The following is a 26126-nucleotide window of genomic DNA, read 5'->3' as shown; positions in this document are numbered from 1 at the left end:
GCATTGTAACAGTTGTGTCCTTGAGCAAAACATTTCACCACCTGTATAAATGTGTAACTGGTTATGACTGAACTAAAGCCTTTGCACTCGAATTCTTAAATGTAACTTCTCCATTGGTACAACTTAATTATGACTACACTTTAATTACCCTTAAAGGTAGATCTGCCAAGAATGTTCCACAGTAGGACCATAAACTTATGAATCTCCATGGAGACTTGCAAGACAAACAAGCACAATCAGAGATAGCAACCTGGTCCCCCATGACCCATCGCATGTGTGATGATAGGGTGAATATTTTAGCCCGCAGATGGTTAAGAAATTGTTGAAATTGCCTATCCTTTATACCTGCCTACCTTTCCAAACCTCAAATGACCTTGGATTGTCACCAAACTTTTTTGCGGCATCGGGCACGGGGGCTTGACCCACATACCAAATTTGGTGATAATCAGTCCATAAATGGCGGAATTATCACGGGTGGACAGACACACAGACACACACACACAGACAAGGCAAGACAGATTGGTTTAAAGTCACACTGTGGACAATTTAAACCAAAGAATTAACATCTCCATGGAGCTAAAAAGGTTGTGAACCCACTCCAGAAAAGTTACACAGTGTAACTTTAACTAAGACTTAATTCATAATGAACAAATAGTTTATTACAAATGATTCAGGCTTAGCAAAAACTTAATTAAGAGCTGAAAGTGTAGTAATTATAAACTGCACCCCATTCAAACGCATAATATAAGAGCCTACATTAATCACCACATATATATAATGCAAAGGGCTGTCCACAGTGCAGGTATGTGTGTGTGCGTGTGTGTGTAGATGTCACTCTCCTGCCGACAGCTGAGTGTGTGTGTAATTGCTCCAGTCTCAGAGGCGACATATAAACACCAATCAAATCATCTCACTTCTCTTCCCTCTAATTGCCTCTAATAGTGTTTGTGTATCTCCGCGGGGGCCCTCTTGTGTGGTTGTGTGTGCGATTGTGTGTGCGTGTGTGTCTGTGTGTGTTTTGAGGTGCGCAGGCAGACTAAACGCGGTACATATTAAACAGCGCTCCATTGTGCCACTCTCTGATGTAATTGAAAGCAATGAGATTCCAGTGTCTCAGCGGGGGCCAGCGATCTGAGTTCGAGACAGAGATGTTCACAATCTGTTTACCAGAGACAGATAAAACGTCAGCACTCAGCGTCCACACAGATCCAGGGCAGTAAGGCAGGATTTAAAAGTATTAGGAAGAGAAGGAATGTACTTTTAAGGCAATGTGGATCCTGGACAAGAGCTGATGCTGTTGGAGATTGAAGCATAAAGACTGAAGGGTTGTATAGAAAAAAATTACATTTTGTACAGCATGAATAGAGTTCAAATTAAAATAATATCAATAATATTAAAGATGTATTGTGTAACTCTTCTTGTCTTGAAATGTTATTGCTTTTCCTGGATTTAGTAATGTCACACTAAATTTATCTATATTCATTGCTTATAGTAATGGAGAGATGATTGTAGATTTGTAAAGAAGTTGCCCTGCTCTTTCATTTTACAGTAAAATCACCTGTAACTGCACAAATTTAATGCTATACTACAGAATATCCCAGGCAAATCAATGGCATATCCAGACCCCAAGATGACCCCAACATTTAAAGTGTTTGTATTGAACAAAATGAACAGTACTGATAAAACACTGAGGCACTGCTGAGATCATAATTACTGTACATTTCAACTCAAATTAGGAATTTTAATAGCGGCAAAAAGCATGCACAGTTAAAATGGTGACCACATCAGATCAATAGTTGCTGCCCTCTTAACGTTTTAAATGATTGTGAATATGTTTGTAAATCCAAAGTCCAAAAAGACATTAAAAAATTGCAGCTAGTTTTGTAGAATCTACCACAAGTCCACCAGCTGCCACGGCTCGTAATGAAGCAATTTAAACTCTAATAATCCTGCCTATAAAATCCATTAGAACAAAGCAGGCTACTTCTCTGAAGAATACAAGGAGGCTGTCCAGTGCTGCCATGGATTCTCAGGCTGTGTGCTGTTTTAGACAATGTGTTTAAATAAAGTTGCTTGCTACATGGCTTTTTTCATCACACGGGTAGACATTGCATTAAAATTAATTTAACTGTGTTGCGTCCAGTCTGTGTATTCATTTCACATGATCCAATTTAGAATCGCACAAACGCACTGCTATATCTGCCACAGTCTAATCCCTGTAAAGATCAGGAGTGTGCGTACACAGTGGACACACACAGACACATGATGAGACACAAAGCCTGACCAGGAGGTGCAGGTCAGGCAGATGGCACACGCTCATATAGAGTCATTACAAAGGTAAATATCACACCTCAGTCTGCAGCACTAATTAAACACAGCGGACGAGGATTCAGAGCACTAATCCAAATCACATTCAGATAAAAATAGCAAAGATTCAAGTGGGATCACTCAGCAGTTGTAAGTGAAAAAAATAATATTAACAAATTACTTTTTAAAATCTTGCACAGAAAGTCTTCACCACACAATGGGGCTTGGTTTTAAACAGTGTTCTCTTTTCCAATGTGAAATCATTTGCACAGAAACTTATCAGGGTTTACAATCAACTGTTCTATCTCATACTGACACTTTAAATTTACTTGGTTATAGGTAATTATTAAATTAGATGGTGTACATTTGGTGAGCTTTGTTGGCATATTGGATTTTGAAAGGGCTTTACAAAACGTACATTTGCTTTTATAGTAGGTCAAAAGAAATGTGGAAGAATTTCTTTTACATAAACGCACCATACACTTTACCAAATACACTATTAGTCAAAAATGTGTACACACACATCTCTTTCAGTGTTTATTTTTACCGTATATGTTTACTATTTTCAAAATTTCATATGCATACAAGTAAGATATATGGAACTATGTAGCAAAGAAAGCCAGCCATTGCTTTGTTAAAAAATATTTAGGGGAGTTATTAAACTTTTTCTTTCTTTGCTACATAATTCCACACATCTTGCATCATATAGTTAATGTCTTCTGTATGTAGAGCAAATGAATGAGAGTGTGTCCAAACTTTTGACTGGTAGGTTATGTATTCAAAAACACCATTTGCTTTCAGACATTTTTGGACAACTATCATGTCCATCTTCCCTTAAGCTTGTGAAATCTGGTCATTTCCCCGAAACGCTGTTTCCTGTGGTTACATTTAAAAGTGTTGCACCTGTAGCAGCAGCCTCTCGTCTCCGATGACCGCCGCCTTCCTCCAGTCGATGACCTCAGAGAAGGGCAGCTCCCAGCCGTTACTCAGGATCACAGGGATACACGCAGCCTATGGGAGACAAATATAAGGACAGGTATTATACAGACTGTTCTAATATACAATACAGTACAATAATAATTAAGTTAACTCTTTTGGTGCGTTTTCATTCACCAGTCAATTTATGTTCTGTGCCTATGATCCACCAAGCAACCAAAATAACACAGGGAAGGTTTGTGAAATATCTTGCCAAAAGACACAAAAGCAGTATGGAAAGTTTGCTCCAATAATTTACTTAACTACACTGCAAAAAAACAATATCTAGGCAAAATTACTTAAATTAAGAACATTTATCTTCATCTGAGTAGATTTAACTTCATGGAATAAGTGTGTTTTTCTTAATTCAAGCAACATTAGATTTTGTTTCTTATTTTACGTGCAAAAGCAGTTGTTTTTCTTAACTTAAATATAGCAAAATGTATTTTCACATTTTAAATATAGAAAGTCTTGTTCCATTGGTAGATAATTTTATTAGTAAACTGAAATTTACTCAAATCATGATAAAACTTTTTTCATTCAAGTATCCTTATCTTGGCTAGATTTTAGATTTTGCAGTGTAAAACCAAATTTTACTCACTGCAACTACAATATTGCATCCATGTTTTTACTTACAAAGATATATTATGTAATTATACAGTGAAGAGAATTACAAAAAGGCCACAAGATGAGCTAAAACTCTTAGATAAGTTTGGTATTTTCATTAAAAGTTTAAGTGGGGCTTGACTGTGGATGAGGTGAGAGGGAGATTAAAGAGGATTGAGAAAATGCCGAGTGCATGATGACCTGTCCCGGCTCTGATTAGTCCAACCTCTCCTCCTCTGTCTGATCTGTCTCACTCATATGTGTGATGAGCTATGTCTGCAAGTTCTACATTAAACAAATAGCCAAAATATCTGATACCATTATGCATGCCAAGCTAGCCTGGCCAGAGAAGACAATACAAAGACATGTAGTCTGTGTAGAGACCCGTTTTTATCTGCCCTAACTGCGATAGGCAAGACTGACAGGTGGATTAGCCAATAAAAGAAATGATTGTTTTTAAGGCTAAGGTATACTTTATTGCAGTTAAAATTCATTCTCTGTATTTGACCCATCATTCAATGCCCATCTCCATGATCCTGAGGTAGTCTTGGTCAGGACCACATTAGCTGAACGTTTTTCCCTGTTGTGCATGTTTTGGGTTGATGACCACATTTGCCACATTAAGTGGCCCTAAACAATATTATAATATTTTTTGTCAGAAAGTCAAGCGTAACAGTTTTTTTACTTAACTTAAAGGTGCACTGTGTAACTTTTCTGCTGGAGGGCCAGTCAAATGCTTTTCTCTATGGAGATGTTATTTCTTTCTCTGAAATGTTTCACAGTATGGCATTAAACTTTTCTGTCTTCGTGGTAATCTAACCAGACCCTGTTACAGGCCAGATCTGTGGAAGCCCTGTTTACAAGGACATGGGTATTTTTTTAAATGGAGACATTCCCTTTGTTTCTACCTTTTACACACAAACGGCGAATTCACCTCTGAAAAGAAACCTTTCTAAAAACTCCAGCTAGAGTGGAGATTCTGGAAAACTCTGGTTTCAAGCTTGTGTATAAAGTGAGATAAACTGAGTTTTAGGAGCTGACACACCAAAAGTGCATCCAATGTTTATCTTTTGCTATGATGATGATCATGGAGCATTCAGAGCAGTCACATTTCTTCTGGTGCAAACACTTTTCACGTGTTTGCATTTGCACAAAGCAGATGTATCCTATCAATTTTACCACTTCTTTAACAGATCTGTGTAGAGGCGAGCACGCTCAGCAATGCACGTTTTTCAAGGTATTTTTGAGTAATACTTACAATCTGTAATATGTAAAATGAAATAAATGCTACAGGTTTGAATATAATCCAGGTGCCACCCAGAGGGTTGCCGTAGTTATGACGGCGCTCGATGGTGTATTTATGTAGGTTGATGTAAACGAAAACTTTTTTTTAAAACGATGCTATGTGCACAATGTTATTTTTGGAAAACAGAGGAGGGAAATATGTGTTTCTCAACATACCCGGCTATATGTAAATGTAGCCAGAGAGTCAACCCCGCTCACAGTCAGAATGCCTGTTTTTCTAGGTATTATTGAGCTATAAAACCACCGGTAATTGAGTAATTAAGTGCAATTAAGTGTAAGGTGGAGTCGATTAATATCATACTGTGTATACTCCAGGCAGAGCAATGACATATCCATAGGAAGAAGCAGGTGACGGACCCCTAACCAAAAAGTTACACAGCACACCTTTAAAGTAGCTGATAAAACTTGACTTTACTTTAGATAGGGTGAGTCATACATTGAACCACATGAGATGATCTGCCTGCTTCTCACCCCACATGGTCTGACACATTCTCAGTGTACTCCAAAGGCTCTCGTAAAACAACCGTCTATTGAGAAAAACCCTGATTCAGCAACTTGCATCTGCTTCCATTAACAATGCATTTAATCAGAGCTAATCGTGTTAAACCGTGATGAAGACTCCAGGCCCACGCAGCTCGGGCACAGCAGACAGAGAGACAACCCCAGTGTCAAAACACGAGCATGACGGCTACAGCGGAGGTGCTAATGAAAGCTAACACATGTGTGGTTAGCGGTGCTGTATCAGTACGAGCAGGCCCTCCTCTGGCACACCAAGATGACACGTTGTCAATAGTAATCAGATCAGAGCTGTGAGGAGAGTGACAGGACACTATCTGAGCACGTGGAACTCGGGGTCTAAGATGGTGAAGTTGAGGTACAAATAACAGGGAAGATATGACATTGAAGTACTTTTTTTCCTAAACTAACATACAGTTTTTCTTTCAAGAAGTAATAGTACATATTGGTGAGGGTTATGTATCTTTCCACTCTTCTGAGCATAGATACCACAGAGAATCCTTAGGAAAATTTTGACTTCTTTTGGGTAATTCTGGCTTTTCTACTATGTTTAATCTTGTGTGTTTTTTGAAAGTGCAATGTCCTCTATCAAATACTCTAATCTAATTTGCAGAGGATGACCAAAGTGCAAAACACAGACTCTTCTCCAGATGGCTGTCAGTAACACACAGCATATTTTAAAATACACTCACAAATGCACAAAATTTGGTGTAGATTGGGAGATAGATAAAAACCTACAAGCTATTTATTGGAAAAACTATGCATGAGTTTCGTAATTATCAAAAATGAGGTCCATTACCAGAGCAATTAATAATTTAAACCAAAATATTATGGCTTTTGAATGAGAGAAAATAGAATGAAACAGGAAACTGAAAGCCAAGAATAGAGTTCCCAGAAGAACCTCATTCATTAACGGAAATAACATGCAAACTCCACAGTAAGGATCTACACAATCTCGGGTTTGAACTCAGTGCCCTGTTTCACGAAGAGAAGTTCAAACCAAACCATTATTCCACCTTTACATCCAACAACTCAACAGTATAAAATAGTTGAAGTACAGGAGCCAAAACATGATTAGCTGATGATGGTTATTACCTGCAGAGCCTCCAGAAAGCGAAAGGATCCCAGACGCCGGCCACGAGGGACAAGGCAGAAACTGGAGTTCCGGAGCAGCTCTTGATAGTCAAACCTGCAAACAGAAAATACAAATATCTAGCTTAATAACTAAATCTAAATTAATATTGTATTGATTCCAGAAACATTTTCAGATTGGTTGAATAAACTGCCAAATATTAGTCACTTAATAGTAATAATTCCTTTTTATTAATCTATGCTGACAGATAAAGCAGCAGCACACAAAGATCAGAACTCTTACTCTCATAATCTCTTATTATAGCACCAAATTTAAGTGCCTATGTCAAGTTGAACTATTCATTTTACTAAAACACAGTTAGGATCATTATATTTAAGATTTTACAAAACAGTTTCTTTTTTCTTCCTCGGTGGGCCATTTTTTAGGTTTCAAATTATACTCCTAACTCCTAAACCCTTATAATATACACATTAATTATAATTTGTTAAATAAAAATATAAGAAAACAGCTTTATTTTGTTGAAATGTATCAGAAAAATGGCTTTCTTGCATTTAAATTGCAATGAACTTTTAGATAGAAGGGGTAGCTAGTGTGATCTCATAAATATAGAAAATAGAACTGTCTACTTCCAACATATTTTTCAACTTTTCTTCCCAATTTGGTTCTTGATCAGTGCAAAGCTACAATTTATATTTACAACCGGTATTATCCCACGAAATTAAGTCAAAATGATAGAAAGTCATACACACTTTATCACTGACCAAACAAATACATTTCTCAAGTACCCACCCTGGACCTTTTCTAACAGTCCAAATGATATAAAACTTACAATATATAAAATACTCTAGCCCCTTGGTTTTTGATCATCTTTAAGACTCTGAAAGGTGAAGGCATTTTGAGGACATTTTTCTGGGGAAAGTAGAGAGCACAAAGGGCATTGTGAAGAATTGTACAAACTTAAATCTATGTCTGAACTGCTTTTTCTCCCAATCCTCAAATCAGCAGCAGACACACAGACTCAAGCCGCTTACTACTAAAGTCTGACACACAATCTCTCCTATCAAATGTGTCCAAAACTCCAGCATTTCAAAAGATTTTTTTTTTTTTAAATAATAAAAGGTCCGTTTGATCAGGACATGAGAGAGGAGACGCTATCTTTACTTATGGTGAGTATTGATCTCAAATCGCACTGGATCTCGTCTGTTAAAAGGGTGAGGTTTGAAGGGTACGGCTTAATAAGTTTGTCGTCACCCCAGGGCAGGGCAGGGGAAGGTCTACAGCAGAGACAAGTGTGCAGGTGGAGATCGGCAGCCACTTTTCCCTTGCTGTGCCCCAGGGCTGCTTTGGCAAGATGAAAAGTTACTGTAGTATCATAGTTTTTGTATTCTATGTCATGTTTTGAATGTTTCAGGTGTGTTTGTTTTTTTACATTGACATTAATAATGCACTCACATACCCATATACCTAAACAAAATTACTTAATTGAATGTTAAAGTAATAAAAAATGTATTTAAAAAATGTACAAACTAAACAAAATGCAAAGCCAAATGTTTTAATGAGGAAACAGTCTAATCTAGCTAACGCCAGATTGATATCTAGCATTGAATTGAGTTTTATACTAGAGATGTAACGATATCCAAATCTCTCGGACCGATATCATCACAATATGCATCTCACGGTACGATATTTATTGTGATATTTTGGAGAGGCGAATATAAAAGTAGATATCACACTTTTTGGCTTTTAAAATACCTTGACAAGATTTTGGTGTGAATTATTTCTGTCCTAATCCCAAGAATTCAAGTACAAAACATATTTCTTCATGTTTGCTGCACTGAAATGAATCATGGGATATGTAGTTCTCTATGTTAATAAGCTGTTGTTACTATAAAACCATGCATTTAAGCAAAGGAACTTGTGATTTGATATATTGTGACAGCCCATGATATGATTGTGAGACTTTTGATGATACAATATCACGATATTTTAGTTATTGTTACATCCCTATTTTATACACACATATATGACAAATGCTTCAAGCTGACTGGTGCCCTGGAACTGGTCTAGCACTGGCTAACCAAGCAATCGCCACAAAGAGTCGTGCCAAACCGATCCTCAGATGGAGTTTGTCAAACCAAAAATATCGCAAGAATGGCCGGATTAGAAACATTCCAACATAGTTAAAAAGTAAAAGTTTTGCATCCTATAGGCCCTATAGTATAGGGCCTTTAAATGTCCATTGAACAGTGCATATATTTTTCCAAACTTCTGACTTTACGAAAGCAAAGGAAAAGGGTGAGTGTGTGTGTGTACGGGGGATAGCCATGTTCTTGGGGCTGCCCTGAGGAGATTTTAGATTGAAGCCTAATCTGTCTGGGGATCAACTGTGCTCACAGCCTCCCCACTAGACACCTGTGCGTGTGTGTGAGTGTGTGTGTGTGTGTGTGTGTGTGTGCGTGTCCACAAACAGCCCATAGCTACGTGTGTATGTGGAGAGGATCACTTACTATGGCTCAAACGTGTGAGCAGAGGGATGTAAAGGAAGACGCAAGTGAAAATAAGATGTCAGATGTCCACAGTGTCACCTAAAGACAAGGTCATTCCAACCACAACAGAACCGGAGAGCAGCAGGAGGAGACGTCCCAGTCAAACCAGTGTGATGAAGAGGATGGAGATTGGGTTCACATGTGCCAAATAATTAAAGGACACATCTTATGCTATTTTTAGATCTGTTGTTGTTGTTGTTGTTGTTGTTGTTGTTGTTTCCTCATCAAAGACGTACTTGGAGTTGTATTTTGTTTCATTCACACATTTTTAACACATCATCGCCTTCACTAGAGTCATTTGAATCATCTCAATACTGGAATTGCCAATCTGAACAAAAGGTAAAAGGTAGCTGTTAACATGGAAACTACCACTTCATGACATCACAAGGTGGAACAGATCATTTTGAGCTTTGGAGATGTAGATTAATAATGCAGGATTATTCAAAAGTGTGTGAATGAAACAAAACTCCAAATATTTTTTTATAACATGGCTTAAAGCTCACAGTAGTCATGTATGCATAATATAGGACTTTTAAAAGAAAATGGATGTTTATCTAAGAAGAGGGGAGGAAGATGAGGGGAAGGCATAAGATACATTCAGTAAATTAAGGTTAAAGTGTTTGAAATAACTTGTCTCACACAGGGCTGTCCTTGAGACGAAAAGAACAGCCCTGATTGTGAAACAACACACGGTGCTAAAATGTTGCTCACTTATGCAATTCATAAGACAATGGGAAAAAAATGCTAACACCTGCTCATTGTATCCCATAGAACTAAAGAAAAAATCTATTCAGGAATGATGCCATATTTCAAACGTGGCTCACATCTTTGGTTCAATAAACAGAACAATAAAAGCAGTAAATATGTAAATATGTATGGCATCAGCATCACCATGAGGGTCAAGTCTATAGTTTTAAACTGACTATAAAGTAAAACGATTTACAGTGTTGAAATGGAGGCTCAAACTAGAAATCGCTTACTTAGTGGGCCCATATTATGCTATTTTCACACACATTATAATGTTTCCTTATCACAAACATACCTGGAGTTGTGTTTTGTTTTATTCACACATGTTTAACCCTGCATTTTTAGTTCTTTTCACAAAGAGAAAACTCTCCGTTCCACCTTGTGATGTCATGCGGTGATACAGAAAGTGCACCACTGAGTTTTTAAATTCCGTACACCTTCACTAGAGTCATTTGGGAAATTTCAGCTTTGGAACTGAGCATTTCTACTGAACTAAAGGTAAAAGGAGCTGTTAACTTGAAAACTACTGCTTCATGACATCACGAGGTGGAAGTAAGCATGTTGAGCTTTGGAGATGTAGACAATATAGACTAATCATGCAGGACCACTCAAACATGTGTGAATGAAATAAAACACAACTCCTGGTGTGTTTTTGATGAGGTATCAACATTATAACATTTCTTAAAGCTCACAAGAATCCATTTTGCACAATATAGGACCTTTAAATGCAGACAGAAAACTACATTTCAATTTCAATACTGCAATATACAACTAAACAATAGAGTACAAGTGGCTTAGGGGTAGGGTTAAAGCACACATTCCTGTCTTAAACATTCAACTCGCAGATCTGACAATTGCTCTCCCTACCTCATTTCCCATATTATATTGCACTGTCTGTAAAGCCTATGCCAAAATATTATGTGTGATTTGACAAAAAGACAATTAGAAGGGCATCTGATGTAAAAACCAAAACCAATAAATCTCCAAAAAGAAGAATTTCCATACACACTGCAGTAGACATGATCAGATGTGTAGTTTTATAATGGCAGCATGAGAGACAACACTGAGGGAGGCAGCTGAAGTGCTTGTCTAACACTCACACTGGAGTGGTCCCCTCTGGTCTGACTCCTCTCTGCCTCTGGTCTGTGTAGAGCCATTAATTATGAAGCAGGGAACCACACACAGGGCTGTCCTTGAAGACGAAACAAACAGCCCCCGCTTGTAAAAGAGCAAACGGGGCTAAAATGTTGCTCACTTGTGCAATTTATAAGACAATGGAAATAAATGGAAGCACTTGCTCAGAGTAATGTTTCTATTCATATTTGTACAATAGGACAAAGCCCCAGTTCGATGAATGAGGGCGATAGAGGCATTTCAGGTTACAGCTCACTATCAGGTGGTGTGAACATAAAATATTAACAATAGCAGTACACAGTCGCATTAGCTTACTACATTCTCACATGTAAAGTATCTTGGATTTTTTTTTACTCAGAAATCTTCTTATCTACAGCAATATACACTACCAGTCAAAAGTTTTAGAACACCACGCTTTTTCAACACTTTTTCAGTATTCTAAACTTTTAATTCATGAAAGTGTCCACCTTTGGCAGATATAACAGCTGAACACACTCGTGGCTCATTCTTTTTATAATAAAAATCAAATATTCTTCGGAAAGTTCTTCCCAAGTCTGTTGCAGAGGTTCCCATAAATGTGTGGCACTTGTAGGTTGCTTGGCTTTCACTCTTCTGTCCAGTTCATCCCAAATCAGCTCAATGGGGCTTAAATCTGGAGACTGTGCTGGTCACTCCATGTTTTCAAGTTTACCATCTTGTTCTTTTTTCCTGAGGTAGTTTTGGCAGAGCTTGGACTTGTGTTTTGTTTTCGTTTATCTTTTTCTTAACCTTTGGCTGTTCAGTACTTACCTTTGTACCATTTCAAGCTCTTCATTGGACTTGCACGACTTGAATTGCAATAAATAACTAGAAAAATTAGGGTGTTTTAAAACTTTTGACCAGTAGTGTAGGTCTGCAACCCCCTTTGTTCTTGCCTAACAAGTCCAGTCCTATTTGTTTTGATCGGACAGACTGCGCTTGCATGTCCCTCATTGGCTGATCCACTTGTTAATCACTGAACTCAAGAAGATTAAAGGATGACCAGACTCACATCTTGATAAATTATTGGAGAATCGTGTATTCTGGATCCCAACACATTATCAGCTAGTGATAAACCAATATACTGGGCCGATATTTGGATTTTTTAGTGTAACAGCTATCAGGCCTTAAATCTCAACCACAGTCCGATATTTGGTTTTGGCTGACCTGCTCCCTAACAGAAAAACTCCAAAAGCTTTATGTTAACACTTTAATGTGAAGCAAAAACTGCACAGAACATAACTACACAGCTCTCTTTGTGGTAAAAAAAAGGGCTGTGGGTGAGTTTGGTAAATGTTAATTATAATATGGGAAAAATAAGAAAAATCTGCCTTACATATAGGCTCATTGGACATCGGTTTCTCTGGATTCTAAACAATCGAAACTGGTATTGGTATCAACAATGGAGAAACAATACCAGTCCATCTCTATCATCAACTGGCTTTGCATATGTTGAAAATTGTAGATCACAAAACAATAAAAAAGAGAAAAATATCCTGAGAAATGAGTAAGTAGTTGTATACACATTGTAAATTATGACACCACTAAATCGTCAATAAAATAACTGCCTGCGCTTCACTACCATGCTGAGAAATAGCCCTGTGCACTGTTGAGCATTTAACCTTCACATCCAAAAGTGCAGCTCTGGTGTCTGGGAGGACGAGGCCAAGCGGAGATCGGGGAGCTGAAGGAGTCCCATAAGAGCTTTCACACAAGTTTATGTTACAACCACTTTAAGGGAGAAAATGGTGTTAATATGGACGTCCTGTCAGGTCCCATAAAAGGAGCAGGAGGCAGATGGCAGCGCTTCACAGAAAAACCTCTTCATTTACATGTTCTTCACTGTGGCGTAGTTTAGGCAGACGCGCATTTACATATTTATCAGTTTGTGCCAGTGGTTAGAGAGACACCAGCGCTATCAGCCAGAAATGGTGTTGTGGAGACAGCAGCATAGGAATTTTAGCAAAGTTTCACCAGGCAAATATTTAACTCGTCTTCTGAAAGGTTCTCTATTACGCAAAAATGACTCTTGTGAGTGTGTAGCCTTGTTATAATGTCATCTCATCAAAAACATACCTGGAGTTTTGTTTTGTTTCATTCACAGATGTTTGAGTAATTCTTTATTAGTCTGTCTACATCTCTAAAGCTTAAAATGCCATGTTCCACCTTGTGATGTCATGAAGAGGTGATTTTCATGTTGACAGCTACCTTTTACCTTCAAAAACACAGTCGAGCACTTCCTGTATTACCACATGAATTACTGCTCAGATCTGCGGACAGGCGACCCCGCTCACAGACATAATACCTGTTTTTCTAGGTATTTTTGAACAATAAAACCACCAGAATTAAATAAAAGCAAGGTAGATCTGTTTAATTTCATACTGTAGAACATTCGAAGAAGAGCTATGCCATACCATAAAAACAAATCAGATATTTTCACCCCTATGCGACCTGTATCTGATCTTTTAATGACAATCTGATTTAATGACAAATAAAGATTTTTTCAAATGCCACCCAGGCCACTTGGATATGTGCTCCTAAAACTGATACATAGCTGATCTTTTGACATGCAACTTCAGTCTGAACACCACAGTCACATTCATCTGTTCTACACGTCAGATTCTGGGTCTAGTCAATGGAGGGAAAGCGAGGTTAGCCAGTTTATTAATATTTGGGGGATCACTGTATTCAGGCCAAATTGGAGGGGTCTTATCGGAAACATTTGTTTTTTGAAATGACCGAGCACGGCTACAGGTGGCCCAGGCTTCAATATCAACAAAAAATAAAGCGCCTGCGAGCCAAATACAGACTAAAGACTCAAACAAATGTGTAACCTGCCCATTTTACGAAGAACTGGACCGTATTTTGGGAGACAAGCCCAGTGTTTAGGCAACTTCCATAAACACTGAGCATGCTCGCTGCGTGTGACATCATCGTGTTCTCCAATGCGCATGCGGGACACTTTTGGGGCATTTAAAGTTCACACTGGAGATCACATACAAGTCACATTTAATTGTAAATGTGAACAACCTCTCAAAAAAATTGGATTTCATAAAAAAATCTGAATTGAGCATTAAGCCCTGCAGTCTGAACGCAGCCATAGTGCATCTTTAAGCTATTATGTTAGTCATTCTAAAATGTGACCAAATATCACTAATGGTAAAAAACCAGATGTTATTAAGAGCCATTTATGAAGTCATTTGGACAAACAAATTTCAGGCAGCCAGAATTATTTGTTGTGTTTACTAATCTAACTCCAAAGGGGTATTTTTGAACTTTTGCTTATAGTTTCTTTCAATAACCCTCTTTGAATGATGCACCCAACTGTGCAGTGTTTGCCTTGGGTTCACACACAGAATTAAGCAGAATCCAATCTCATTCAAGAGGCCCGGGCAGCTCTGTGGCCGTCGGGCGACATCCCAACACACAACAGTTAAAAGCTTTCTGCTGTTATCCAATCAACAGTGACCTTTCAGGGTCGTGGTGGTCCTGCAGCTCCCTGTGCCCAAGAAAAAAAACATACACACACTAGTCCCCAAAGTGAAGACATAACAAAGCTGCTAAAGGTGCCTTTCTATGGAGGCTGACATTTCGAAATCACACAGGCTTTATAGTGGCCATTATCAGCCGCATTGTATCAACAAGAGACATGTGAAGCAGGTGTGGATAGGTAATAGCATGTGACTAAACCCAGAGTTGTAGCACTTTACTAAAGACTGGATATGACTAATGCACAATTATGACACTGGGTTTGTTTTTGCACTTTAAAAGGCCTGATACGGAGCCATCAAGCAGCACTATTGTTTAAATGTTAAAACAACAGAGATTTTTGTCATTTTTTTTTAAACAAATACAAAATCCGGTTTGAGCAAATTTGTTGTTTTAAACACATCACACTTTTGACATTTTTCTAGAAAAATACACAAAGATTATTATTTTTTTAAATAAATTAGTGGCAATAAATGGAACTGCTTAAAAAAGGGGCATTATTCTATGGCAGGGGTCACCAAACTTTTTTCTCTGGGGGCCACATTATCGCTCCTGACTGTGATGGGCGGCTGGGATTGGGTAGGTCATATAACAGAATTGTATGACCCTGACGACGCAGATTATATTCTTCGAAAACCGCCACACTTTCTTTACATATCAGACAAACTGCACGGTCCTTACACTGAACAAAATAACAATTGGTCATGCACTGTTCTTTGAAAACTCTGCACTCTCTGTCAACTTTTCATACTTTAACACAACCCATTTTGCTGTCCTTAACTGCACTACAGTACTCTGCGCATGCATTGATTGTCACGCTTTGATCTTGAGCTTGTCAGGTGATGAAAATTCAGCGGCAAAAGTAAATATGTCATATAATAATTTCAATATAAATATAAATACTTCATATAAATATCATTTTTAATGGGAAAAAGTCAAGAAAATACAAAATGCTGACGTGTTATTATTTGCCAAAAAGTAATTTAAACAACTAGGCCATGACAACTTTTGAGGATTGCATCATAGGGCCAATTCAAGTGGTGGGGGGCAGAGGGGCTGGGGGGGCGGTCGAAGGGATGTGGAGAGCTAGCGACTCCTGCTCTATAGGATTAATTGTTAACACATAATATAGTTAGACCATCTGAAAATGCTGTATTTGCCGAAAACAATTTATTAGAATGTGTAATTAGTTTCAGTTTATAAATTCTAATGCCTAGTCCCATCTCCATTTGCTCCTCGCTCTAAGTCACTCCCCTTCCAGAGTGCTAACACAACATAATGAGTGTGTTGTCTGCTAATGATACAACACATAACATCAGGTTTGTGAAGTTGTAGTGTATTGTTTTGTATCATGCTTTTGTACATTTATGAAACATGTACCGCTAATCGCAAGAAAGATTGAAGGCCTGGGAGAGACAGCAAGATTACTCACACATACACGGATGACATCAAAAACCTCTTTGGGCATGTTTTTGATGGAAAAACTTTATAATATGAAGGTCAATTTTGCTTAAAGGTTGTATAGAGGATTTTCCAAGGAACGAGAAATACAGCGACTGTTTGTCCTTTTTCAAATGTTGCGCATGCGTGAAACCACCCCCCCTCACCCACAGCTCCCTACGTAGAAACGCCTCCTCCCGCCTCCTCCTTACGCCAGAAACAGGTTTGTTTACAGCCGGTGCGCTGCACATGACTTGTAAACAACTAACTACAGTGTTGGTTAGGCAAGAAGGAGAAGTGAGGAGCGGGGGGAGCGGGTGTGCGGACATTTCGTGTGCGGACGAGAAGTGAGGAGCAGGGAGAAGAGAGCGGAGAGAGGAGAGGAGAGAGGAGAGGGGAGCGGTGCGGAGATTCCGTGCCCGGAGAAGTGAGGAGCAGGGGGAAGAGCGGATCGGGCAGCGGGGACAGGAGCAGGAAAGGGGTGCAGAGAAGGGTGCGCGGAGATTCCGTGCGAATGAACTAGCTACAACACGCAGCAGCAAGCGGACTCTTTCTTTGCCTTGAAAATTACGTTTTCAGACATAGGATATCGCTTTCGTGTCCTGAAAAACGTTTGTCTAGCTCTTGGAAATAAAGTAAGTTTTCATAATAAGCAGAAGTTGACCTGTCCAGGAGTAATTTGTGCGACCAAGTGCGTCAGTCTTTAGACCCTGCGTCTGCTTCAGTTGCGCCATCGCTGGAATGAATCTTCAAGAATCACCTTAGTTTGGCTTCGCTGCTTTTCCCCTTGTCTTCTTCTTTCAGCAATCTCAAAAACTGACTTTCTTTTGCGGCTAACTGCTCCTGGATTCTTGTCTGCCATTGCAACAAACTTTGTGCTAACTGCGAGGAAGATATAGGTCAAAAAAAGCCGCTAAGAACTGTTGCGTTGGTGGAGTAAACAGCGTCTGTGCGTCTTGCGTCTGTGGACTGCGTGACAGGCGTACGCAAACCACGTACCGGCGGCGCGCAGGCAAGTCACTTACGCTAGAAACGTAGGGAGTTTGATTGACAGCCTGTCAGCTAACAGATAACGAGGCAGTGTCGTTATCTATTGGCAAATGTTTAACTAGCCCCACCACGTCCAGAGTTGATGAATTTTTATTCTCTTTTTTTTGGTCATCATAATTACAAGGCTACTGCACCTCTATAATGCTATCATTGACAATTTGAAACAAAAAAAATCTTCCATACAACCTTTAATACCCCCTCTTTAAAAGAATGTGTACATCCACAGTACTGTCAGAAATATGTATAATATAATAATAATAATATCAAATGGCTCAATGTATGGGGTTAGGAAGATTTGAGAAGAGGCCCTATACTGTAACCGTGGGGCTGGTATTACGTGGATTAGATGCATGGTATGAACCCTGTAGTAATATTTTTGTATTTTACCATTTCCATACATATTGCATGCACTAAAACAACACACCATTCACACTTAAACGCTGCAAAATAAACTTGTGAGGTGAACCCTGGAGCAGCCTGCCACAAATCAATACTTGTTAATACAGCACACTGTTCTACCTCCATATCTCCCTTCTCCATTATAGAAGAGGAAGACACATGGCCCATTCAAAGTCATGTCCCCATTGGTCCCCTATATGTCCATCTCTTCCCTGGTTCTACAGTGAGCAGCTGACGCAAAACAAAAAAATCTTACAGGAAATCTGAGCTGAACAGGCATTGTCTTCCTGCTTCTGAATTATTGATCATTACAAAAGGTAGCTAATGCCCATAAACATGCACAGGCACAGTTGGTTATATGAAATTTCACGCTGAGATACAAATGATGGCTATGATAAGAGAGAGAAGCAGCTCTGTACTGTATTAAATATCTGTGATCAGAGTATTCGTGTTACAAGGCTGGGCTGATTTGGTGGTGATAATAGGACATAGAGGTGAGTGACAGAGCAGATCACATCCACTGTCAATAATGAGATGTATAGATTTGTCTGCTTATAGAAGTAACAGACAATATATGCCCTTATATATGCTCAATTTGTCATGCTTTAATGTACTTGAAGATGTGGGGAAATGAATTGTGTTATCATGCACTTGCTATGTTTTTGTCTGATTACCTCGGTTCCTCCATAAACCTAAAATATGCACAGTAGTTTAAAGAGGGAGTATTATACTTCTGGGCTATTAATTGCTAACGTGTAACATATTTAGATCTCTATGTTACCTTTTATTGTTTTTGAAATGTTATATTAGTGAAATACAATGTAACATGTTTAATGTAAACATGTATAGTTTCACTTTCAGACGGCTATCACATTATAATCAGTGTTCTGCTATTGAAATAACTGCACATTGTAAGTTGCTGAGCAGAGGCATGTATGACGTAGGCTTGTAGGCTGAGCCCTAGTAGTGCTAAGCTTAAAGAATTGTTAAATAGGGCCCTGAAGGGATTGGTTGGTCACTAGCATTAACATGCATGGATGACATATAAAACCTCTTCGGGTCAGTTTTTGATAAGGGAACATTATAACATGGTAGAAAACTCCAAAAAGTAGCTTTTTCTTTAACACCCGTGAAGATGTAGGGAAATTCTTTGTGTTTGAATGCACCAGGTTTTTGTCTCGTTACCCCGGTTGCTACATAGTTCTGAAGCCCATAAGCCATCACCAGAATCTTTCTGCAGTCAAATTGTGTTCACAATAAATGCATGGCTCTATTAGCATAGCATTCACATTTCCTAATGGATTCATTTATTTCTCATTGTTCATTCCCTTTGCTGACAGCAGAGGGAGCTCCACAAGAATACATAATACATGTTCTTTAATATAACAAAACATATTTAAAATTTCAAAACCATCCAATGCTTCTTATAACATACTATAACCAAAGACTACAACAATACAACTCTTTCAAAACAGAATCCATCTTCTGTATCCCCTTCACATTGTAATTATTTTAACATGACTTCCAATTTCCTGTCTAGCCCTGTTGATATTAGCTCCCACAAACCCTTCTTTCAAATTGCTGCTGGTCTATACGGTTCAATCACACTATCATTAGTCATTATTGATAAACTGAGTCGGTGACGCCCAGAGCAGCGGAGATGGAAGGATGTAGTCTTGTTGGCTGTGGAGTGATTTATACCTCCTCCAGACTCTAGTGCCCGCAGACAAACCCAAACTACAGTGACGAATGAACAGACCCGGACATCATTGGGTCCCTATTGATTTTGCTGCTACCCTGCTTAATTGAAGTTGTTGGGTTATACATAATTGAAGTAGCGTCTCTCAATCACTCTCTGGATTCCTGGGTTTCGGCTAGAACACAGGAGCAGTGGAAATGGTACCTTCTCTTTGTGCTCCAGTCCGGTCCATTTGTTTCTCATAGACAGGTGTTAATGGGCTGGCCTGTAGCAGTGTGGAGCAGTGAGGAGCAGTGTGGAGCTGTGAGGGTGAATGACTGGGAGAGAGAACATTAAAGTCCTAGTCTAGGGCTAAAAAGAGATAGACATACAAAGAGTACATAAAATAGAATTAGTAACTTGATTGTAGTAAAAGCTTGATCAATCTGTTGGATTCATGAAAAGAGTTCCAGAAATGGCTGTCTATAAAAAAAAAAAAAAAAAAAAAAGGCAACTTTTAGGCTCACCGCTTAGAGCACTCGCCCTCCAACCTGAGTGCAGTTGGAGGATCAATTCTTATTTAGACCATTTTCTGCCGTTGCGTCCTTAGGCACATCTTAACTATTAGTAGTACAAATGTGGTAAGTGTTTTAAGATTGGTGATGGTTGGAGGGGCCGATGGTGCAGAGTGGTAGTAGTAGTTTACCATCACTGAGTATGGAGTGAATGAAGTGTAGCACTTTGAGAGAATTCAGTGAGTCTGTAAGTGTGTTTCAAGTACATTATGATTACTTAGGATTACTAAACGGGTTCCAGAAACAGCTGACTGTAAAAAAAAAAACACATAGGTAGTAGCTAAAAGATATTTTCCTCCTCACCAATGACTATAAAACGATTTAGTTGTCTGGTAATGAACAATATTTAATTTACTTTAGCCCTACCCTGGTAATTAACAACAAATTTATCTGTTTAGTCAGTAGTTCACACTTCACTGTGATTGGCTGAATAAACTCGTCACTCACTCAGATCATAACAGAGGCTGACCAGTAGGATAGGAAAAGAGTGTCTGAGCACAGAGCTGCAGTAAACAGAGAAACACAGAATCGCAATCAAATCAAAATCAAGTTTGTAGTTTAACCAATCACAGTTTTAAATCTGCAGCACAAGATTTGGATAAATTTTAACAATCAAACAAGCCACAATTTTCTAAACCCAAATTACACATTGACATAATTCACATTTGAGTGTGACGATCTTTGCTCCACACATTCAGACTTACAAAACCTGCCAAAGTGAAAAAGTCCAGCGTGCTAATTTGATCTCCATTAGCGCTGCACCCCTGGGCCTGCACAGACAAATTGTTTTGACATGATTGAGTGAAGCCAAGAAATCATTATTCTGTCTTTATCTGCAGGCTAACGGAACACATCCAAACAAGTCTATGGTGAGAGCAGATTAATTGCTGTTGTGTGTTAATTTGCAGCAGCCCCACGTGTCCACATTGATTAAACTTAGCCTGTGCCCCTTGTCCATTTAACAGCGTGATGGATGGGCGGTGCTTCTCGTCCTCTGTCCGCTAGTCCCGCACATGGCTGCGCTCATTTTTCTCCTTCCTCTCTCCTAAAGAGGCGCATTCTGCGCTGGGCCGCGTCCTAAATCATCCTGTTTGTGTCCTGTCTCCTCAGGCCTCTGCATGTACGTACAGGGGCTGTGCTATTTGTGCACTAAAGCTCCAGTAGCCTCCAGTTTACCTGCTTTTGGTATTCCATACTGTTCTGTGGATACATGTAACATGTTACAAATAAAAAGTTCCATGGTATTTCAAAGACTAGGATTTCTGTGTAACAGTGTAAAACCTCAAAAAAATAAAATAAAATCTTTGAAACAAATGTCTATCCTGTAACAGTAGCTGTGTGTGTCATGTAGTAAAGGAATAATGATAATAGCACTTTGAGAGGCTTCGACAGGCCTGCTCGTAATACACAAATAAATGAAAGCCAAGTATGGAAGTCATTATTGTCATTATTAAATGCACACTTATAATACAATTTAATTAATTGAATAAACCCTCAACAGCAAGTATAATAATGAGCTGTCTATATGCAAAATATGTTGTATATTTCTTTTGGGATAACTCAAATGAGGAAATACAGAATTTATAATCACAGAAATAGCCTGAAAATCAAACCATCAATTTGGATAGTAAGTTGCTACGATCCAGAAATCAAAAAGATAAACTCCATAGCGTGAGACAGACATGTTAAGTACTACCAATGTTCTGCGTGTGGAGCCAGTGTGCACCCCAACAACCCATTTATACAGGTGTTAGCTGTAATTCTGAAGGCAATGACTCTCAAAATGTGTTTATTGAGCTGTGCAAGATTTGAGGGAAGATGCTCACAACAGTATCCAAATTCAATCTCTCATAAAATGCCTCCACAGATTGCTTCAATAAACCACAATTCAACACAAGATTATTTTTTCTCACATTTTTATACATGTTCAAAATTGAGTTGAAATTTTAGTATTACTCAAAGCCACCATGTTAATAGTTTCAGATATAGTTGTAGAAATTGGTAGAATTGTTAGTATCAAACATTTACCTTATTTTGAAGTGGCAGTAGTTTGAGTTTTAGAAGTCGCTTGATTCTGAGTGACTTTTCCTACTATTTTTACACCATTTGACTCTTAAGGTGTAGTATATTCCATTGTAGATTTAATATAGCCTGTGTCCTGTCCTATCAGTTATAATGGCCTCACCCTTGATCTCCTTGATTCTTAAATGGACTGTCTGGTGTATAAAATTAAGTTTGCTGTTAGATTTGGAGTGCACATGAATTACATTATATTATCCAAGCACAGTATGATTTCCATTTGGTCTTATGCCAGTGTACCACTCACCAGGAAAAACAGTGGAGGAGCTTTTTGCACTACGTAAATCTCTATTCATATTCACACAATGGTTTTAATTGTTAAAAAAGTGTGGGTTTTTTCTTTCTTTCTTTGAGCTAAATATTTAGAGAAAAAAAAAATATTCTGTGTGAAAAGGTAATGTTTACAAAAGCAAAACACATTTCTGATTCTAGGTTCCCATGGCAACAATGAAATAAACTAAAAGCTTGTGAAACATGGGATTAGGTGAGTGAAGTCAGAGCTACCCCCAGCTGAGTCTTTGTATAACATTTTACCTTGTTGTTCACCAAAAGCACAGGATTTCAGAGAATTTTGTTTTCAAGTCAAATATATGTTTCCAGGCATTTCATATTAAGTACTATGGTAAATACAGTAACCATTACTTCCACTAGGTGTATTACTGTACATTGCTCAACAATCTTTGAATCTACAAAATCACATCTTTTAGTATGCATAAACTGTCACGGCAAATTTCACATAACTCTCAATTTAAATTGCACTATGTAACTTCTAAGCAGTAGTGGGAAGTAACAATGTAAAAGCAGTTAAGTACTGTACTTAAGTATACATTTTAGTACTTTACTTATGTAGATTTTAAGGGATACTTTCTAATTTTACTCAACTACAATCAGGAGAAGATATCTGTACTTTCTACTCCACTACATTTTTAAACTGAGTAGTTTTTGGTATTGTCTGAGAGCTGCTAAAAAACTGGGCGGTTTATTTACACATTTGTAGTTAGATCAAACAAAAATATACAAATAAAAACAATCACTACATTTGAAGCATTATAAGACCTCAAAATATACGTGAAATACTTCTACTTTAAAATTTAAGTACTTTTACTTAGATTTTCTATTGTGATACTAGTGGTTTTTTTGTTGTTGTTTTTTGTTTATTTTACTTGAGTAATAAAATTGAGTACTTCTTCCGCCACTGCTTTTAAGGTATTGTATGTTGAAGAGTTAAATGTATCTCTCTAGTGTATTGTTGGGATATGCCATCAGAAAAGTTACATAGGATACCTTTAACACCTTGGCTGCAATAAAAACTATAAAGTTATATACAAAATGATTACTTTCACAGCGACAAATGTTAGCTGCTCACCAAAGCCTATGATAATTTTTAATAGATTTTTTTTGTTTACTCAGTCAAATACACACTCAAGCCCACAGGAAAACTATACAACTCCTTGATACACTACCGGGACATGGTTGGTTAACTTTATGTTTTGGCTCTCCATGAAGATACACACTCGCTGTCTCCTCCTCACTGACAGTAATGAAGCACATAACAGCCTACATCACGCTTTGTGCTAGCTATCCACATCAAAACACTGCTCATAAAACCCAAGTAGAAATGCTAAATGTACCAAAGAATTTTACTCAAATATTAAAAAAAAAAAAAAAAAAGTATCAACTACAACAATAGTAACAACAGGGATCAACTCTCCAAATTTTTGTGGTAAGCCAAATGCAGATCATACTGTTTATGTGCAACAAAGGAAATGTACCAGAGATTTAAACATGTGTAGGAACTAGGAGAGGTAGTAATAGAAAGATAGACAAATATTGTATAGTGGCAGTAGTAGCAGATTAGTGTAGCAATACAGTATCTGTATTTTGTTGAAGGATCCATATTACACTATTAGCGGATCTATGTTATAATGTTGTTCCTTCATCACAAACATACCTGGGGTTGTATTTTGTTTAATTCACACGTTTAACACACAACCCCTGTATATATAGGCTCTTTCAAACAGAAATCTAAAATGTAAAAACAGGAAGTGCTCCACTGTTCTTTAAAACTCCATACACCTTCACTAGAATAATTTGGATAATTTCAGCCCGGGAAATGCCAATCTCCACTAAACTAAAAGCAAAAGGAGCTTGAAAACTTGAAAACTACATGACCTGACAAGATGGAACAGAGTGTTTTTAGCTTTGGAGATATGGACAGACTAATAATAAAGGATTACTCAAATAGGTGTGAATGAAACTCCGGGTATGTTTTGAGGAGGTAACATCATTATAACACGATTTAAAGGTCATAAGAATCAATTTTATAAGATCTTTAAGGATTTATGTTTACTTCTTAAGAATCTATATACTTCTTTTCTCTTGGATTGCTAAACAAACCTTGAGTAATAATTGGATATTAAAGCTGCTTATGGTTCTGCTGTTGTCCCTTTCTGGACAAGGGAAAGCCCTGCATCAGAAAAATTACACAGTGCACTTTTAAATGTTTTTTGGGGGAGTCTTTGTGCCCTTCCTGGCCAACCGTAAAAAATGGCAATCATGATTAGAATTTAATCCCCAAATGTGCTACAAATCCAATAAAGTTGACATTTCATGTCTATGGTAGGGGGTGCTATAGTGTTCAGTTGTATTAGACTTCATCATCCATTACATTCAGGCTGGGATCACGCAATTGTGATTTGAATTTGAGCTCTCTACACTAATGCATGTGCCCGAGAGAAGTCATCAGTGACGAGGTGTTTTTCGCCGGCATGCTACGGGCAAACCGCAAGGAGTATCCCCCAAAAAACAGATAATTTCTGTGAATTATGTGTCTAAATGTGGACTGCTGAACCCATACCCGGTTTGGGGACTTTTTGTCCATGTTCGGGGGATGAAAATGCGATTTCCAAATGAGAAAAAAAATAAATAAATAAGAAACCAGCAAAGAACAATAGCCCTCACTAGTTACTCTGTTACTGGCTTGGGCCAAATATCACATTATCACATTACAACATTATCACCTTGATTTGATCACATACACGTAGGCCTAACAATACTCTTCTACTTGAGTAACATTTGTCTCCTCTTCTGCTTACTCCATTTCTGCCATACTCGCTGTCTCCTCTCGCCGTAATGAAGCACATAATAGGCTGCGTCACGCCCGGCTGTAACTAAACCCAAATCAAAACACAGTTGATTTGAGAATCAAAATGCGTACACTCCAGCGTTTTTCATCTGCCTGGCTCAGTGGCGTGATGAGCTAGCGCTGTATATCAAAAGGCCCGAGCAGTAGGCAGCGGGTCCCACCAAGACACTGTTGAGAATCCATTCCTTGCGCCTCCACCCTCATTTCAGCTTTGTGTATTCCACTAAATCATTTTCACTTCTCTGACTTTGACATTGATGGTGTCACCACAAAAGTGTGTTTGGTTTTTTTTCTTTTTTGAACAATTTTGTATTTGAATAGAAACAAAATTAAGAAAGCACTCTAAAAAAATGAAAAGAAATCAGCAATAAATTGATGTTCTGTTGTGGAAATTCATGTAATGAGACTAAACAATGACTTTGGGAATAGAACGCAGAGGCAGCTGCTTGCAAGCTCGCTGTCAGGTAGAAATGCTAACTGCTATTCCATCACATTGCTGATGTTAAGGTGCATTGTATTGTCCCTGTAGGGAAGTTGTCCTTTGCATTTGACCCATCTTTCAATGCTTCTGGGGAAATCTGTCGGGAGCAGTGGGAATCGATCTCAGATCTTGTGCTAGACTTTGTCAGAACTACCTTCGCTGGAAGATTTCAACTATTGTGTATGTTTAGGGTTGAAACTACAGTGCCCAGAGGAAACCCACCCAGTCGCGATGAGAAACATGCAAACTCCACACAGAAATACCCAAAAAACATCTTGCTTTGAGGCAATAGTGCTAGCCAATGAGCAAAGTGATTTTTAAATTATTTTTATCTTGTCGTATCAATACACAAATAAAATATTTTCAGCACTCTCCTCCAAATCAAATGCATTTACTGACAGAGCATTGGCTATAGATCTCTTCATTAAAAAGACTCCAGACGGCTAGAGGTGACTAAATCTTGATTTCAGTTCAGTTGATTAATTGCACAGCTCAACTATGAGGCAAATGATTTCTGTAGTGACCAATGACCACAAGAGAAAA

At 38.3% G+C, this 26126-nt stretch overlaps 1 protein-coding gene across 3 annotated transcripts in view; it reads right to left on the bottom strand.

Annotated features, from left to right (window-relative positions):
* LOC110156338 (exostosin-1) overlaps positions 1–26126 on the bottom strand; it is a 181940-nt gene that overhangs the window by 44564 nt on the left and 111250 nt on the right. For all 3 annotated transcript variants that reach the window (XM_020920549.2, XM_055149686.1, XM_055149687.1), the window contains 2 exons: positions 6805–6898; positions 3211–3318 (listed from right to left, as the gene is read on the bottom strand). In XM_020920549.2, coding sequence (XP_020776208.1) covers positions 3211–3318; positions 6805–6898 — 202 coding nt within the window. The remainder of the gene's footprint in view (positions 1–3210; positions 3319–6804; positions 6899–26126) is intronic.

This window comes from Boleophthalmus pectinirostris, unplaced genomic scaffold (genome assembly GCF_026225935.1).
Source record: "Boleophthalmus pectinirostris isolate CB_2022bp ecotype Guang Dong unplaced genomic scaffold, ASM2622593v1 HiC_scaffold_13, whole genome shotgun sequence".
Taxonomy (NCBI): Eukaryota; Metazoa; Chordata; class Actinopteri; order Gobiiformes; family Gobiidae; genus Boleophthalmus; species Boleophthalmus pectinirostris.
This window is presented reverse-complemented; position numbering and strand designations above follow the sequence as displayed.